The sequence below is a fragment of the Bison bison genome, unplaced genomic scaffold (assembly GCF_000754665.1).
Source record: "Bison bison bison isolate TAMUID 2011002044 unplaced genomic scaffold, Bison_UMD1.0 scf7180017864193, whole genome shotgun sequence".
Taxonomy (NCBI): Eukaryota; Metazoa; Chordata; class Mammalia; order Artiodactyla; family Bovidae; genus Bison; species Bison bison.
Genome location: NW_011494765.1, coordinates 1,468,280 through 1,483,996, shown reverse-complemented (window position 1 = coordinate 1,483,996; position 15,717 = coordinate 1,468,280). Strand labels below are relative to the sequence as shown.

Sequence of the window (15,717 nt, the reverse complement as noted above, 5' to 3'; positions counted from 1 at the left end):
TTGGGATAAGTTGGGGAGGTTTAAAAAAAACAAACAATGCCTGGAGATTCTGATTTAATTGTTCTGGGGTGTGGTCTGAGCCTCAGGACTTTTAAAAGCTCCCCAGGTAATTGTAATTGCATCAGAGTCAAATGTGTTAGAGCTGCAAAAATGTGGAAGTGCAATAACATTTGCACAGAGATGGGAGCACAGTGGAGAGGCACTTAACTCAGTCTAGGATGTGAGGGTGAGGGGTTGAGAAGGCTTCCCAGAGAGGAGGAAATGCCTAAGCTAAGGCTTGATGAATGAATTTGTGAAGGGGAAAAGACTAGAAAGACAGTTCTTTGCACAAGAGCAGCTGAATAAGGTAGAATTGTAAAGTGGTTAGTGCTTTTGGGTGATCAATGCTGATTCTGTCATTTCCTTGCTTTGACTTTGGCTAGTTTATCTTCTGAGTTTCAGGGTCCTTATCTCTAAACTGGGGGTAATAACACTTATAGGGTTGTTGAAGGTTAACTGAGATAATGCATGTAAAGTGCTTAATCATGTAATCGTGCTTTGCACATACGAAACAGGTACAAGTAGTGGTATGGTTATGATATTGTCAGTAGAGAATTGGAGCATGGTTTGTTCAGAGAGCTACAAGTAGTTCCCTATGGCTGGATCTTAGGGTGCAAGACCACTCAAGGAAAGGGTGGATGGCAAAAAAAAAAAAAAAAAGCTTGGCTGATGGTTAGAGTTCCAGATCATGGAGGTATAGGAGTGTGAGGCAATTGATGATGGGATATCATGGCAGAAGCAGGACATTTCCATGGTAATATGTTAAGATACGATGTGCTCTGGGAAATCTTGGTCTGTATTGGAAAGTGGCTCAGAACATGGTATTCTTAGCATCATTCAGTTCAGTTCAGTCTCTCAGTGGTGTCCGACTCTTTGCGACCCCATGAATTGCAGCATGCCAGGCCTCTCTGTCTATCACCAATTCCAATTCAAACTCACGTCCATCGAGTCGGTGATGCCATCCAGCCATCTTATCCTCTTTCGTCCCCTTCTCCTCCTGCCCCCAATCCCTCCCAGCATTAGAGTCTTTTCCAATGAGTCAACTCTTCGCATGAGGTGGCCAAAGTACTGGAGTTTCAGCTTTAGCATCATTCCTTCCAAAGAACACCCAGCACCGATCTCCTTTAGAATGGACTGGTTGGATCTCCTTGCAGTCCAAGGGACTGTCAAGAGTCTTCTCCAACACCACAGTTCAAAAGCATCAATTCTTCGGCGCTCGGCTTTCTTCACAGTCCAACTCTCACATCCATACATGACCACTGGATCATTACATGTACTGAATTGGCAGGAGTGTTACTAGGACAGAAATTGGATTTTCAGTTACAAGTAGTTGAAAATATTAAGCATCTTAAAGAGTAATGGAGGAAGTAAGTAGTCTCAAGGTAGTTCCACAGAGTTTCTGGAAATTGTTGTTGTATTAATGGTTTAATGAAAATATTAAGTCACTTGGTCATTTGCATTTAGAGGAGAAACTTAAAAACTTATTTTTTGATTTGCAGAGAAGTAGAAAATGCTTCTATCTTCATTGACTTCAGTGGCCCTTATGTATATTGCTTGGTATGTTATTTAACTCGTCACAACATTAATCACTACTTCTTCTATAAGACAACATGTAAATGATCATGGATAAGTATGACAATAACATATATAGTCTGGTTTGTTTTTAGTGTGGTAGTCAGCATTTCCCCCCCTCCCCCTGAAGAAACTGTCATAATCTTTGGCTCCATGTAATAGAACTCTGGCAGCTATTTGAACTGAGTAAGAAAGTTAGGTAGGTTTATAATTGATTAGAATGAAACAATGACTATGTGTAACAGTAGAAGAGAAGTTAGCGTCATTGTTTCCAAAAATACTTTTATCCTTTGAAATCTTTTATTGCAAAAGCACTGTTGATATGGATTATTGAGGTACACCTTATGTTTATTTTATATTGTATGTACTAATTATTTAGATGAAGAGTTCCATTTAACTAGATCAGTGGTTCTTAAACTGTGATCACTAGTTCAGTAGCATCACTATTATCTGGGTACTTATTGGAAATGTCAAGTCTTGGGTCCTGCCCCAGGTACCCTGGAGGTGGGGCTTGAAATCTCATCTTTTAATGTGCTGAAGTTTGAGTCACAGAAGTGTATAATCACTCCTATCATTTATTGAAATTTTTTAGACTCCGGGAAGGCTAGTCTGTACTTCCTTTATTCCTTTTCAATATTTGATTCTGGCTGTGTGCCAGGGACTGTTTAGGCACCTGGGAAACACTCGTGGGTGTGACAGACAAAAATGCCTGCTCTCCTGCAGTTTACATTTAGAGGAGAGAAACAAGACTGTGATTGCTGTGATGTGTAGAATTAAAATTCAATGGTAGAGAGTGTGTTGGGGAAGACTTTTGGAGGAGGTCAGGTATAAGTTGTATTTTGAATGACAGGAAGAGCCATCTATATGATGATTAGTGTAAAAGGCCACAAGATAGAAATGAATTAGGTGTGTTGAGGGGCAGACAGAAGGCCAGTGTGGCTAGAATGCCGAGGGCAAGAGGAGAGAATTCTGAAATGCAATTGGAGAGATAGGCAGAGGCCAGATCATGTAGAACCTTGTAAGGACTTTTTTCCTCATTTTTTTTTTTTTAAAATTGTATTAAATTGCATATAACATAAAATTTACCAGACTGGAAAAGGTCAGTTTTCATTTCAATCCCAAAGAAAAGCAATGCCAAAGAATGCTCAAACTACTGCACAATTGCACTCATCTCATGCTAGTAAAGTAATGCTCAAAATTCTCCAAGCCAGGCTTCAGCAGTACGTGAACCGTGAACTTCCAGATGTTCAAGCTGGTTTTAGAAAAGGCAGAGGAACCAGACATCAAATTGCCCACATCCGCTGGATCATGGAAAAAGCAAGAGAGTTCCAGAAAAACATCTATTTCTGCTTTATTGACTATGCCAAAGCCTTTGACTGTGTGGATCACAATAAACTGTGGAAAATTCTAAAAGAGATGGGAATACCAGACCACCTGACCTGCCTCTTGATAAACCTATATGTAGGTCAGGAAGCAACAGTTAGAACTGGACATGGAACAACAGACTGGTTCCAAATGGGAAAAGGAGTACATCAAGGCTGTATATTGTCATCCTGCTTATTTAACTTATATGCAGAGTACATCATGAGAAACGCTGGGCTGGAAGAAGCACAAGCTGGAATCAAGGTTGCCGGGAGAAATATCAATAACCTCAGATATGCAGATGACACCACCCTTATGGCAGAAAGTGAAGAGGAACTAAAAAGCCTCTTGATGAAAGTGAAAGTGGAGAGTGAAAAAGTTGGCTTAAAGCTCAACATTCAGAAAACGAAGATCATGGCATCTGGTCCCATCACTTAATGGGAAATAGATGGGGAAACAGTGGAAACAGTGTCAGACTTTATTTTTTTGGGCTCCAAAATCACTGCAGATGGTGATTGTAGCCATGAAATTAAAAGACGCTTACTCCTTGGTAAGAAAGTTATGACCAACCTAGATAGCATATTCAAAAGCAGAGAGATTACTTTGCTAACAAAGGTCCATCTAGTCAAGGCTATGGTTTTTCCTGTGGTCGTGTATGGATGTGAGAGTTGGACTGTGAAGAAGGCTGAGCGCTGAAGAATTGATGTTTTTGAACTGTGGTGTTGAGAGTCCCTTGGACTGCCAGGAGATCCAACCAGTCCATTCTAAAGGAGATCAGTCTTGGGTGTTCGTTGGAAGGATTGGTGTTGAAGCTGAAACTCCAGTACTTTGGCCACCTCATGTGAAGTGTTGACTCACTGGAAAAGACCCTGATGCTGGGAGGGATTGGGGGCAGGAGGAGAAGGGGACGACAGAGGATGAGACGGCTGGATGGCATCACCGACTCGATGGACATGAGTCTGAGTGAACTCTGGGAGTTGGTGATGGACAGGGAGGCTTGGCATGCTGTGATTCATGGGGTCGCAAAGAGTCCCCATGAGGTGAAATGTTGATGATATATCAAGGACGGTTGGTTGGGGATGCTGAGAATCATTGAGATTCTGGATATATTTTGATGATTAAATCAACATAATTTGTTTGATTGATTTGGCATATAAAACAGGACTGAAGGGTGATACTAGATTTGGTGTCTTTTGTTTGTTGTTTTGTTTTTTTTTGCCTGCATAACTGGATATCAGGAAGTGCAGGTTTGAGGAAGAAAAGTGCCATTTGTTAAGTCAAAAATTCTTAAAGATCCAGATGGGGATGTTGAGGAGGCAGTTGGATGAGGGAATCTAGGATCAGGGAAGAAGTCGGGTTGGAGACAGGACTTTGGAGCTCATCAGCATTTGCCTGGTAATTAATACCATGAGACTGAATGAGATCATTTAGATAATGAGTGTAGGCAGGAAGAGGTCTAGCACTAAGTTCGAAGGTAGGAGAGTTTTGTCTGAGAAGGAATCAGCAAAGGAGCAGCCAGTAAGGCAGGAAGAATACCACTAGAGAGTGATGTCCTGCAGGCACATGAAGAAAGTGTTTGGAGAAGGAGGGCAAATCGATCAGCTGTGTCAAATGCTGCTGAGAGGTTAAGACAAGCGTTTGAGATTGACCATTTTGGCACATTTTAGCAATGGGGAGGACACTGGTGATCATGACAAGTTGTTTTGGTGGTGTGGTGAGTTCAGAAGCCTGGCCGAAGTGTTGAAGAGAAAGGGAGAAGAAGCAGAGATAAGAGTTTAGACAGCATTAGAATGTTCTTCAGTTAGACAGCAGAGCTGTACAAAACGCCTTAAGTCAGTGGCACAAATTAATGCTCCACTGTTAAAAAAACAAATTTGGTATGTGACACCTTTGCATGCTCATGTTTGTTCCTTTCAGTTTTTTAAATAGAGAAAAATAAACTTAAAAGTGGACATTTGGGTTAAAAAAAAATGCATGGAATCTTTGAGGAATCTCCATGGAGTCCTAGGGTCCCACAGAACACACTTTGAAAGCCATTATCTTAATCCAGAGGAATGAAATTCTGAGATGAAATTCAGCCAGTTGCAGAATAGGCTTAAATATATTTCTAGGTTTTAGAGGGAATCTTCTTGGTGCTCTTTAGATGAACTTAGAATATGCCTTTCTTTCAACAGACCCTCTACTTTTAGATCATTTGAATCAAGGGATGTTCCATATGGTGTTTTCCGCAAATGTTTTGGTGACCAGAGGATGCTGACCTTGTCAGTCTTTTTGTACCCTCTTGCAGGGGGAAAAAAAGTACAAAAGCATTTTGAAATAGCTTTCTTGAAACTTGAGTTTACTTTTAGTTAAGATACTCTGCTTTATTGTCTAATTTAAAAATTATATTTGACAAAGGTATATTTAAATCCCTTGAATTTTAGAGCAGGCAACTCTTTTCACTGTAGGTACTTATTTAAAGCACATTCGAAATTTCTCTTCAGTAAGGAAATGATGGTTCTTCACAAGAGAAATAGTAGATCCCTGACTTGCAACTACTCCTGAGAAATTGGAGTATTACAATATTGAGTCTAAGATGCCATTATTTATAAGATGCACTGTTATTATATGTACTACCAAGAAAGAAAAATTGCCATTTAGACTTGTAAGATGCAATAGACTGTAAAACATGGGAAAATGTGGGAGAAAAATTTCATCTTAGAATCAATGAAACCCAGAATTTGAGTGCCTGGAGGTCTAAGTTGCAGTTCTGGTTGTGTTTCTAACCAGTTGTGAGATTACCAAGTCATTTAGACTCTCTCTGCTTTAGATTCCTCACCTGTATGGTGAGGGTGATGTCTGATCACCTACCTCATAAGGTTATAATGAAGATGAAAAGAGGTAAATGTGATAGTTATTTTGGAAAGTGGAATCTGCTGGGCAAATTCAAGGTATTTAGTTGATTGCAATTCCCTTAGATCTGATTAGGCAACTCAAAGTTTCTTCTCTGAGCTTTGTTGTCAGGTTTAAAATAGAATTCAGTCATAGACATTTGAATGTGTAACATTTTCTTCTGCTAAATGATTTTCTTGCAATCTGGAAATAATCTTTTTATTGTAGTTTTAGAATCAAAGAGAAAAGAGAAAATACAAAGATAATATAACCCCGATGTTCTTGTCACTCAGAATGAACAACTGTTAACATTTTGTTAGTGCTGTGATCTTTTTAAAACTTAATATGAAATATTCATGACATAAAAAGGTAAAAGGATATAGTAATGAACATTCATATACTTGCCATTGCCAATGCAGGGGAAGCCTCCCCCCGCCCCCCACCCCCCCCCACCCCCTGCTGTGAGGAAACAGTATCTTAAATTTTAGATTAGCATCCTGTCTTCATAATAGCCTAATGAGATAGGATACTGTTTCTCTTGAGTCTTTAACACCTGTAAGTAAGCAAGTTAATGTCATCACCTGAATATTTTATCCTGGAGTATGAGGGAGCATGTTACATTGTGCTAGTGTTGCCTTGGTTTGAATTTCCTCAAAGTTTTTCTTTTGGTTTTGGAGATCCATCTGTATAAATGGGAAATATATCATCTGTAAAATCATAACAACGGCTAACCTATTATGTGCTAGACATTGTATTTAGGCAATTTTTGTTGTTTTCTTTACATTTCACAATAATAATTCTGCTTAGGTATTTTCATTTTATAGATTAGGAAGGCTATGGCTCAGAGAAGTTGAGTAACTTGTCCAAAGTTCCACGGCCATTAAGTTGGAGAGCTAATGATTTTAATCAAGGTTTGCCCTGTTTCACAGCCTGCATATTCTGTTCATGCTGCCTTAGTCCTTGTCAGTAATCATGGTCTGTTTCTTTTGTAGGCAAAACCCAGAGACCACCTTTGAAGTGTATGTTGAAGTGGCCTATCCTAGGACAGGTGGCAGTCTTTCAGGTATGCATGTTTCATTATGATATGCCATGTTTGTTTATTGTATGACATAGCCATGCACATTGGATAATATGTGAATATTCTAAACTGTTATTTATCTTTAAGTGTGTTTAAGTGTCTTTCCCTTTTATCTGTGCACACATCATCCTAGGGAACAATTTAGGAGTCATTGCTTTAACAGCTTTGAATTATGGCTTTATTCATTGTAACCATTGGATTTTAGTTTGTATCTTTCAGAGATACCTGGAAGTCAACATTTTAGTATGAAATATTATCACCTTGCTAATAAAGAGGGTTTAGAATTAGGTTATAAAATAATATAAAGGGAAATCTCTGCCACTAAACTGGGAGGAGATGTTTGAAATAGATTTAATTCAGTAAATTTTATGTCAGCTGGTTAAAAAAGAGGTTGAAAATTAGTTGAAGGAAACACCTCCTCTGGTTTAGCTTTTGGACTAATTTGGACATGTATTCCTGGACAACAGGGTCTTGGATAAGATTAGAGTATCTTGTTCAGGCTGAATAAATCACTTTTTGACCTAAAATCCTTCCTGGTTAATGAGCAAAAATCACCTTCTGGCCTAGTGTTCTTTTTCTTGGTGCCTAAGACAGTGATGTGTTTGCCAAAGATATATTAGGGAGCATCTCTTGGTCTACACAACAGCAGTTGTGTATATTTATTTGGTGTTTATGGAGAATGAATTTATTTGGATTAGAAACTTGGAGTAATCAGGATTCCAGTGGTAGTTACGCCTATCATTGGCTGTACAACCTTGGGCATATTTTCTACTTCATTATTTTACTTAGATTGTAGTGCTCATAACATAGTTACCTTTTTGTTGAGTATCTATTGTTCTGTTGTCCTACATGCTTGATGTACCTAGTAAGTTCTTACAGTACAACTCTTAAAGATAGTTGGATGGCATCTCCATTATGCCTATGAGAAAACAGCATCTGAGAGCTCAGATAACTTACCGAGATCTTATAGCTACTGTGTGGAATAGCGAATAGCAAGGGCTTTTGGTTCAAGTCCTCTTCACTCTAAGTTGCCTTCTTGAGGACAGTGACCATGTTATACACATCTCTCCATGGCATCTCCAGGGCTTTGTACAATGTCACTAGCATTTCTTAAATGCATTTCTCAATATCAAAAGTGAAAACTGTGTGAGCTTCACTTTCTGAATTAATGAGACATGTTATAAACTTATTAGGGCTTTCCTGATAGCTCAGCTTGTACAAACTCTGGCCGCAATGCAGGAGACCCCTGTTTGATTCCTGAGTCAGGAAGATCCCCTGGAGAAGGGATAGGCTACCCACTCCAGTATTCCTGGGTTTCTCTGGTGTCTCAGACAGTAAAGAATCCGCCTGCAGTGTGGGAGACCTGGGTTCGATCCCTGGGTGCTTCACTTTCTGAATTAATGGACATGTTATAAACTTATGGTCGTTCTGGAACTAGAATGTTAATATTCATCTTAAGTTGTGCCTCTAACTGTGCAAACTACTGGATTGAGAAGGGAGGTAGCTGATACTAGGGGTGTTCGAGCTGTGGTACCTCTGTGAGCCCACTTGACAGAGTAACTAGCTGGTGATAGCTGTGATTTGATAGATTTAGGGACAAAAATTTTTCTTATTTCTACAGTTGCTAATGCTCCCCCTTTCAGTGCTATAGTTATTTCCTCCCAAAGTTAAAGTGAATTTTTTTTTGGGAATATGAACAAAGTTTAAGTACAAATAAGATGGAAGAGTGTACAAAATGAGACGTCTTTACCGTATCCTCTTCTCTCAGTTATCTAATTCCTCTTCCTGTAGGCAACTCTTGTCTCATTTAACCCCTTTAGTTTACTTTTTAAAAACTTAAAAATTTGAAAATATTTTAAAAGATAAGTTATAGGAGTAGTTAAGTGTATACTCGCTTTCCTTAGAGTCATCAGTTGTTACTGTTTTGCCTTATTTGCTTGATCACTGTATTTTTTTGCTAAACATTTTGAGAAGAAGTTGCAGACATTGTGACCCTTCACCCTTAAATACCTTAGGATATATCTCCTAAGAATAAGGGCATTTTCTTAAATAACTGTAGTTCCATTACTGAAGTAAGAAAGTTAATGTCTTTTGTCCAAATTTAATCAGTTGTCCCAATAATATCCTTTATAGCACTTCCCCCCTCTGATCCAGAATTCAGGATCATGTAATCCATTTAGTTTTCACAGCTGTTTAGTTTCTTTCAGTCTGGAATAGTTTTGCAATCCCTTCCTCCCTTTTTTAATCTTTATGTCATGTTTCTGAAGAACCTAAGTCTCTTGTTTTGTAGAAAGTCCCTAGGTTTGATTCTACCCTCATGATTAGATTCAGGTTATGGATTTTGGATAGGAGTATTTCAAATATCATATGTGTCCTTCTCAATATGTATCACATCAGCAGAGATGTGATGTTCATTCCATTATTTGTGGAAAAAAATACGTTAAACCTTTGTGTACAGTTTAATAGTTACAGAGTGAGTATCCTTGTTACTGTTACCCGGGTGAAGACATAATATTGCTTGGTTCTAAGGAAATTCTGGTCCTGGCAAAAGAACTCCTGCCCTTGCCCTATGCTTTGGCCCTCTTCTGAAGTGCCCTTTTCAGGCAAGTCCATAGGGTCTGTGGGGCATGCTTAGATCGTGAATCCTTCCATCCTAGACAAACTGTGAGTACCTCACATCTAAGAATTTCTTGACCCAGTGGCCCCAGAGTCTTATTTCCAGAGTCTGAGTCTTCCTTGGGGTCTGTCCTTCTGAGGGTCAACTGGCTGCTGGTATACACACCCCTAGACCCAAAGGGTGGCCTCAGGGTATCTGTTTGTGGGGAGTAGGGGATGGCATGGAGCTTGGACTTGGGAGTGTAGGTGATTGCATCCCTGTGTGTGAGGTTCCTGGCACTGTGGGATGGAAAAGGGAGAGATGGCCAATGGCCAATTTTCTGTGAACCATGTTCCTACATAGAACTCTCAGGAATTCAAGAATTCTCAGTGTGAATCTGGCCTTCCAAGTACTTGTGATAATGGAACATATTTAATAGTTTGTTAGCTTATTTCACATCTTTGAAATGTTTAGACATATGATTTGTGGACCTCAGTTTGTACTCTTGCCTAGGCCTAGGCCCTGTAAATATTATAGGTGGGGCTGGCCAGCGCCCCAGAAGTCCCTGCCTCCCTTTTTCCAGAGGTAACTACTATCCTGACTTTTATGATACTCATTTCTTTGTTTTTCTTTGTAGTTTTACCATATAAGTTTACCTCTTTGAAAAATTTAATTTAGTAATAATGCCTGTTTCTGAGTTTTATAGAATTATTCTGTATGTAGTTTTGCTGCTTTTTTACTCAAGTCTGTAAGGGTTTTCTGTGTTGCTGTGTGTATGGTGGTCATTTATTTTCATTGCAGTGTAGAACACTTTAAGATTATATCACAGTTTATCCTACTGTTGAAAGGACTTGAGGTTGTTTGCAATTTTTGGCTATTACAAGCAATGTGGTGGTGACCTTTATATCAATACCTAAATCCTGGTGCATGTAAACATATACATAGGATGTATACCATACTTGATCACTGGATCATGCTAGCCTGTTTTTCAAAGTGGATCTTGCTTATATACACTACTTCCAGCGGTGTTTGGTCTTTGTTGTTCAACATCTTTACAGTCCTTAATACAATTAGATTTGGTGTTATCTTCCAACCTGATAGTTGTAGTATCTCCTCATTGTTGGTATTTGTATACTTGTCCGGTGACTAATGAGATTGAGCACCTTTTCATACACTATTGACCTCTCAAAGTATCTTCTTTTTTAAAGTGCCTATTCAAGGCTTAATCATTTTTAAATTTTTTCTATCTTTTCTGTGTTGTTTTATAAGAAACTGTGCATTATGTAGGTTATCTGATCAGGTGGGTTGTAGATATTGTCTCCTACTCTATAGTTTGTCTTTCACTGTCTGGTATCTTTGATCAAAACTTCTTGATTTTCATACCTACAGTTTATTGGTATTTTCCTACTCTACAGATATGAAGCTATTGTCCTATATTTTCTTCCAAGAAACTTGTAGTTTTGTCTTTCACATTCTTTAATATGTCAAGTATTTTAATTTTCTATTAAATGATTATTATCCAGAAAAGCTAAACTTAAATTTGATTCCTTATCCAAAATTTTTAAAAATTGGGAAACTAAATAAAGCCGAATTACTAAAATATGCTGTTCTTCTACATAAAACATGTTTTTATAAAATGGTCAGGTACTTCTAAGTAACACCTAAAAAATTATCTCACAATAAAAGGATGACAAATGTGAGAAAGACCAGTAAGAAATATTACTAGATGTTAAAGACAGTTCTTTTCCCCATTGATTATTTTTTGTGTATGAACTCGTGAAGATGTTAACTGTCATGTGTTCTGTGCTCTGAAGAGCGTTCCATAACATCCATGGAAGAGACATGTAATTTGTCCAATCTACTTAGATACTGCATTCAGACCTATGACACTGAGTGGTACCTTCTCCCAAAGTTTGTGCAAATAAAATTTGGGTACGCACACTGAACTCACGGTACCGCTTACTTTGTTTGGGAATTTGTAGGATTTCCCAGTTGCTAATACCAGTGAATAAGCTGTCAAATATTTGATTTTAGATAACTTTTGTCTACTTCTACAACCTTTCTTTTTTCTAATACAACTTATATTTGCCTTTTTCAGATACTATTTAATGCATTATTTTTGCCATTTAGATGACTGTAAAGAATCTGTCTTAAAATTAGTCTTTGTTTCTTGGATCTGCATCTCTGATCTTTGCCAAAATACCTGAATAAACTTAGGTATAAACCTTACGCTATATATAGTACTAGTGTCTGGGCATAATCTTCTCTTTGAAGTTTGTTTGCATCCCCCAGAGGGATTAATTCCCTGCTGTGAGAAGGTGGGTTAGAGAGCACTGAAACTACTTTATGGGTCTTTAATTGGAGGAGTCAGTATAGGTTTTGTTCTATAAATTTCTGTGAGTTTCATTCTTATGATTTTTCTTGTACTGTGATATATTATGTTCTCATTGTAAAAAAAAAAAAATACACAAAATTTTCCACTTGAGTATGTATTAGCAGATTATCATAGTGTATATTTTTTCTATTTATCTGTAAAAGTTTAGTAGCTGGTTTTCATACTAGTTTTTGACCACGTGTAAATTTTTGAAAAATTATAAAGAAGAGAAAAATTATCACTCAGTAATAACTAATGTTTTGATTTATTTTCTTATAGCCTTGTGTGTGTGTGTAAATATATAAACTCCCCCCTAAACTTATGTTACATGTATGTGTTTTCCTTGTTCTCCCCTGAATCATTAAACTTTTCCTAAAATTATTAATATAGCTTTGTAAAAATCAATTTAGTTGCTACAAATTATGACATCATATCTATGTGCCATATTTACTGATAATTACATCTTTAGATTGGTTCCAGGGTTCTCCTGTTGTAAATAATGCCAGTGAATATCTTTTGTGTATAATCTTGTTATTTAGGTATGTGGTTTTACTGTTTAGAAAAAGAAGTTAGATCATTTTGAGTGGATCTTTGATCTACTTTGTTCTTATTTTTTTAGTGCCTTTTTCTGCCAGTTTCATTTTGTGTTCTCCAGTTTGTCTATTTGTTCAAGAACCCACCTTACATAGGGATCCCAGAATAGGAATACAGTCACCTCCGGTTGTGAAAATTCCCAGAGCTGAGTTCAGTCTATCTGACTGAAGGTCTCGAAAAAGGGTGCTCTTGCAAGAGAGATGAGCCTGCCCAGTCCCTTGATCAGATGGCACTGACCATGCTTACACTCTGGAATGCATTTCAGACACAAGTGTTTCGTTACAGCTGGCATCTCTGAACCTGCTGTAAGCACTCTTCTTGGGCAGTTGCTTCACACTGCGAGTGGCAGCATGAGTTTCTCAAGGCTGTTCCCAGACCAGCCTCTCTCTGTTTGCTCTCCTCCCAGTGTTTAGGTCTTATTTTAATATCATTTAGTAACATTTATGGAGAAGGCAGTGGCACCCCACTCCAGTACTCTTGCCTGGAAAATCCCATGGACGGAGGAGCCTGGTAGGCTGCAGTCCTTGGTGTCGCTAAGAATCGGGGACGACGGAATGACTTCATTTTCACTTTTCACTTTCATGCATTGGAGAAGGAAGTGGCAACCCACTCCAGTATTCTTGCCTGGAGAATCCCAGGGACAGAGGAGCCTAGTGGGCTGCTGTCTATGGGGTCGCACAGAGTCGGACACGACTGAAGTGACTTAGCAGCAAAAAGACGTAGATAGTCAAGTTGAGAAACTGTTGAGAGAATTCTGTGAAAAGAAGGCTTAAGATGTGATGCTTTGGTTGACTGAGTTTTTCAGCTACCTTGGAGTTGAGCAGTAATCTTAAAAAACAAAACAAAACATCTGGCTTTCAAATCTCTCCTAAGTATCTGTTCACATTTCTGTATTAGCAGTTTCATGAAGAAAACTGAGTGTTGGCTCGCTTAAAATAATTGAGAACCAGATTTGTTCTTAAGCTTTCATTTATAGGACTCTGATTCTGGGATCTTCACCTGTGATCAGTGTATGATCATCATTAGCTATTTTTTAAAAAATTGACTTGAAAAATAAACAATTTATGCTGTCTCTTTAAAAGATGAAGAGGAGGAAAAAGCCTTTTTTGAGAGTTGTTTTCCCTCAGATTAAAATATTCTTAGAGGTATTAACAAAATTTATCATCTTCTTATTTTCAATAATAATTGGATAATAAATCACCGCAAACTTTTAAAGAATGGTGATAAAATAGCTAACATTCATTGAGTCCTTATTATATCCCAGTCATTTGTAGTATTCCTTTTTAAACCTTGAATAACCCTCTAAGATGAGTCTTACTTTTGAGGAAACTGAGGCTCGAAGAGTTTAATGTATTTGTCCAAGTTGGACAGCCACAAGTGGTAGAATCAGGACTTTAATTTCATTCCTGTGACATCTTCCCCAGAAAAGCTGTCTAATATGACCTGCACATGCAGTAAGGAATTCAGATATATAGGAAAAGAAAAATCAGGCTTATAGAGAAAATAAGGGGAGAGACAGTTTTCATTCATAAAAGTTGCAAATTTCTTTTTTTTTTTTAATTGAAACTTAGTTGATTTATAATATTGTTATTTTTAGGGGTATAGCAAAGTGATTCAGTACACATATATACAACTGAATCACTTTGCTATACCCCTATATACATATATATATACACATATATACATGTATATATGTATACATATATATACACATACATACAACTGAATCACTTTGCTATACCCCTAAAAATAACAATATTATAAATCAACTAAGTTTCAATTAAAAAAAAAAGAAATTTGCAACTTTCATGAATGAAAACTGTCTCTCCCCTTATTTTCTCTATAAGCCTGATTTTCCTTTTCCTATATATCTGAATTCCTTACTGCATGTGCAGGTCATATTAGACAGCTATTCTGGGGAAGATGTCACAGGAATGAAGTTAAAGTCCTGATTCTACCACTTGTGGCTGTGTGTATGTGTTTTCAGATTATTTTCCATTATAGATTATTACAAGGTATTGAAAATAGGTCCTTGTGCCATATAGTAGATCTTTATTGTTTATCTGTTTTACATATAGTAGCTTGTATCTGTTAATTGCATAGTCCTCATTTATCCCTCCCTTTTCCCCCTTTGTTAACCATAAGTTTGTTTTCTATATCCAAGTCTGTTTTTGTTTTGTGTATAGATTTCTTTGTTTTTAGATTCCATGTATAAGTGATATTGTATAATAATTGTCTTTTTTGAGTTACAGCACTTACTGTGATATTCTCTAGGTCTCTCCATGTTGTCGCAAATGGCAGTATTCTTTTTTAATAGCTGAGTAGTAGTCTACTGTGTATATACACCACGTCTTCTTAAACCAATTGTCTGTTGATGGGAACTTGGGTCATTTTCATGGCTATTGTAAGTAGTGCTGCTATGGACATTGGGATGCATGTATCTCTTTGACTTAGAGTTTTTGTTTTTTCCGATGTTTTTTGTTTTTGATTCAGCATAATTCAGTTCAGTTCAGTCGCTCAGTCATGTTTGACTCTTTGCGACACCATGAAGCCTGCCACATGCCAGGCTTTCTTGTCCATCACCAACTCCTGGAACTGGCTCAAACTCATGTCCATTGAGTTGGTGATGCCATCCAACCATCTTATCCTCTGTTATCCCCTTCTCCTCCTGCCTTTACTTTAGCTTTTATTTTGCTTTATTACTTTATTTTTAAATTAAAAAAATTTTTTGTTACTTTTATTACTTGATTACTTTAGCTTTTATTTTGCTTCTTCTGAATTTTCCAGTAAAATTAAATGCACTTTACAGAGTGTTAAGATATGGATCCTGATTTGTAGCAGTGTAATAGGGCCAAATTAAAAGACGCTTACTCCTTGGAAGGAAAGTTATGACCAACCTAGATAGCATATTCAAAAGCAGAGACATGACTTTGCCAACAAAGGTCCGTCTAGTCAAGGATATGGTTTTTCCAGTAGTCATGTATGGATGTGAGAGTGGGACTGTGAAGAAGGTTGAGTGCCGAAGAATTGATGCTTTTGAACTGTGGTGTTGGAGAAGACTCTTGACAGTCCCTTGGACTGCAAGGAGATCTAACCAGTCCATTCTAAAGGAAATCAGTCCTGGGTGTTCTTTGGAAGGACTGATGCTAAAGCTGAAACTCCAATACTTTGGCCACCTCATGCAAAGAGTTGACTCATTGGAAAAGACTCTAATGCTGGGAGGGATTGGGG

The 15,717-nt window shown here is 37.7% G+C and overlaps 1 protein-coding gene across 3 annotated transcripts in view; it reads left to right on the top strand.

The window, feature by feature from the left end:
• DENND1A (DENN/MADD domain containing 1A) overlaps positions 1-15,717 on the top strand; it is a 520,043-nt gene that overhangs the window by 25,322 nt on the left and 479,004 nt on the right. Inside the window, exons 1-2 of one of the 3 annotated variants that reach the window (XM_010844029.1) lie at positions 1,298-1,596; positions 6,837-6,907. In XM_010844029.1, coding sequence (XP_010842331.1) covers positions 1,550-1,596; positions 6,837-6,907 — 118 coding nt within the window. In that variant the 5' untranslated portion in view covers positions 1,298-1,549. Of the gene's footprint in view, positions 1-1,297; positions 1,597-6,836; positions 6,908-15,717 lie in introns of those variants that run through there. The other 2 variants (XM_010844031.1, XM_010844030.1) reach the window with 2 other exon arrangements.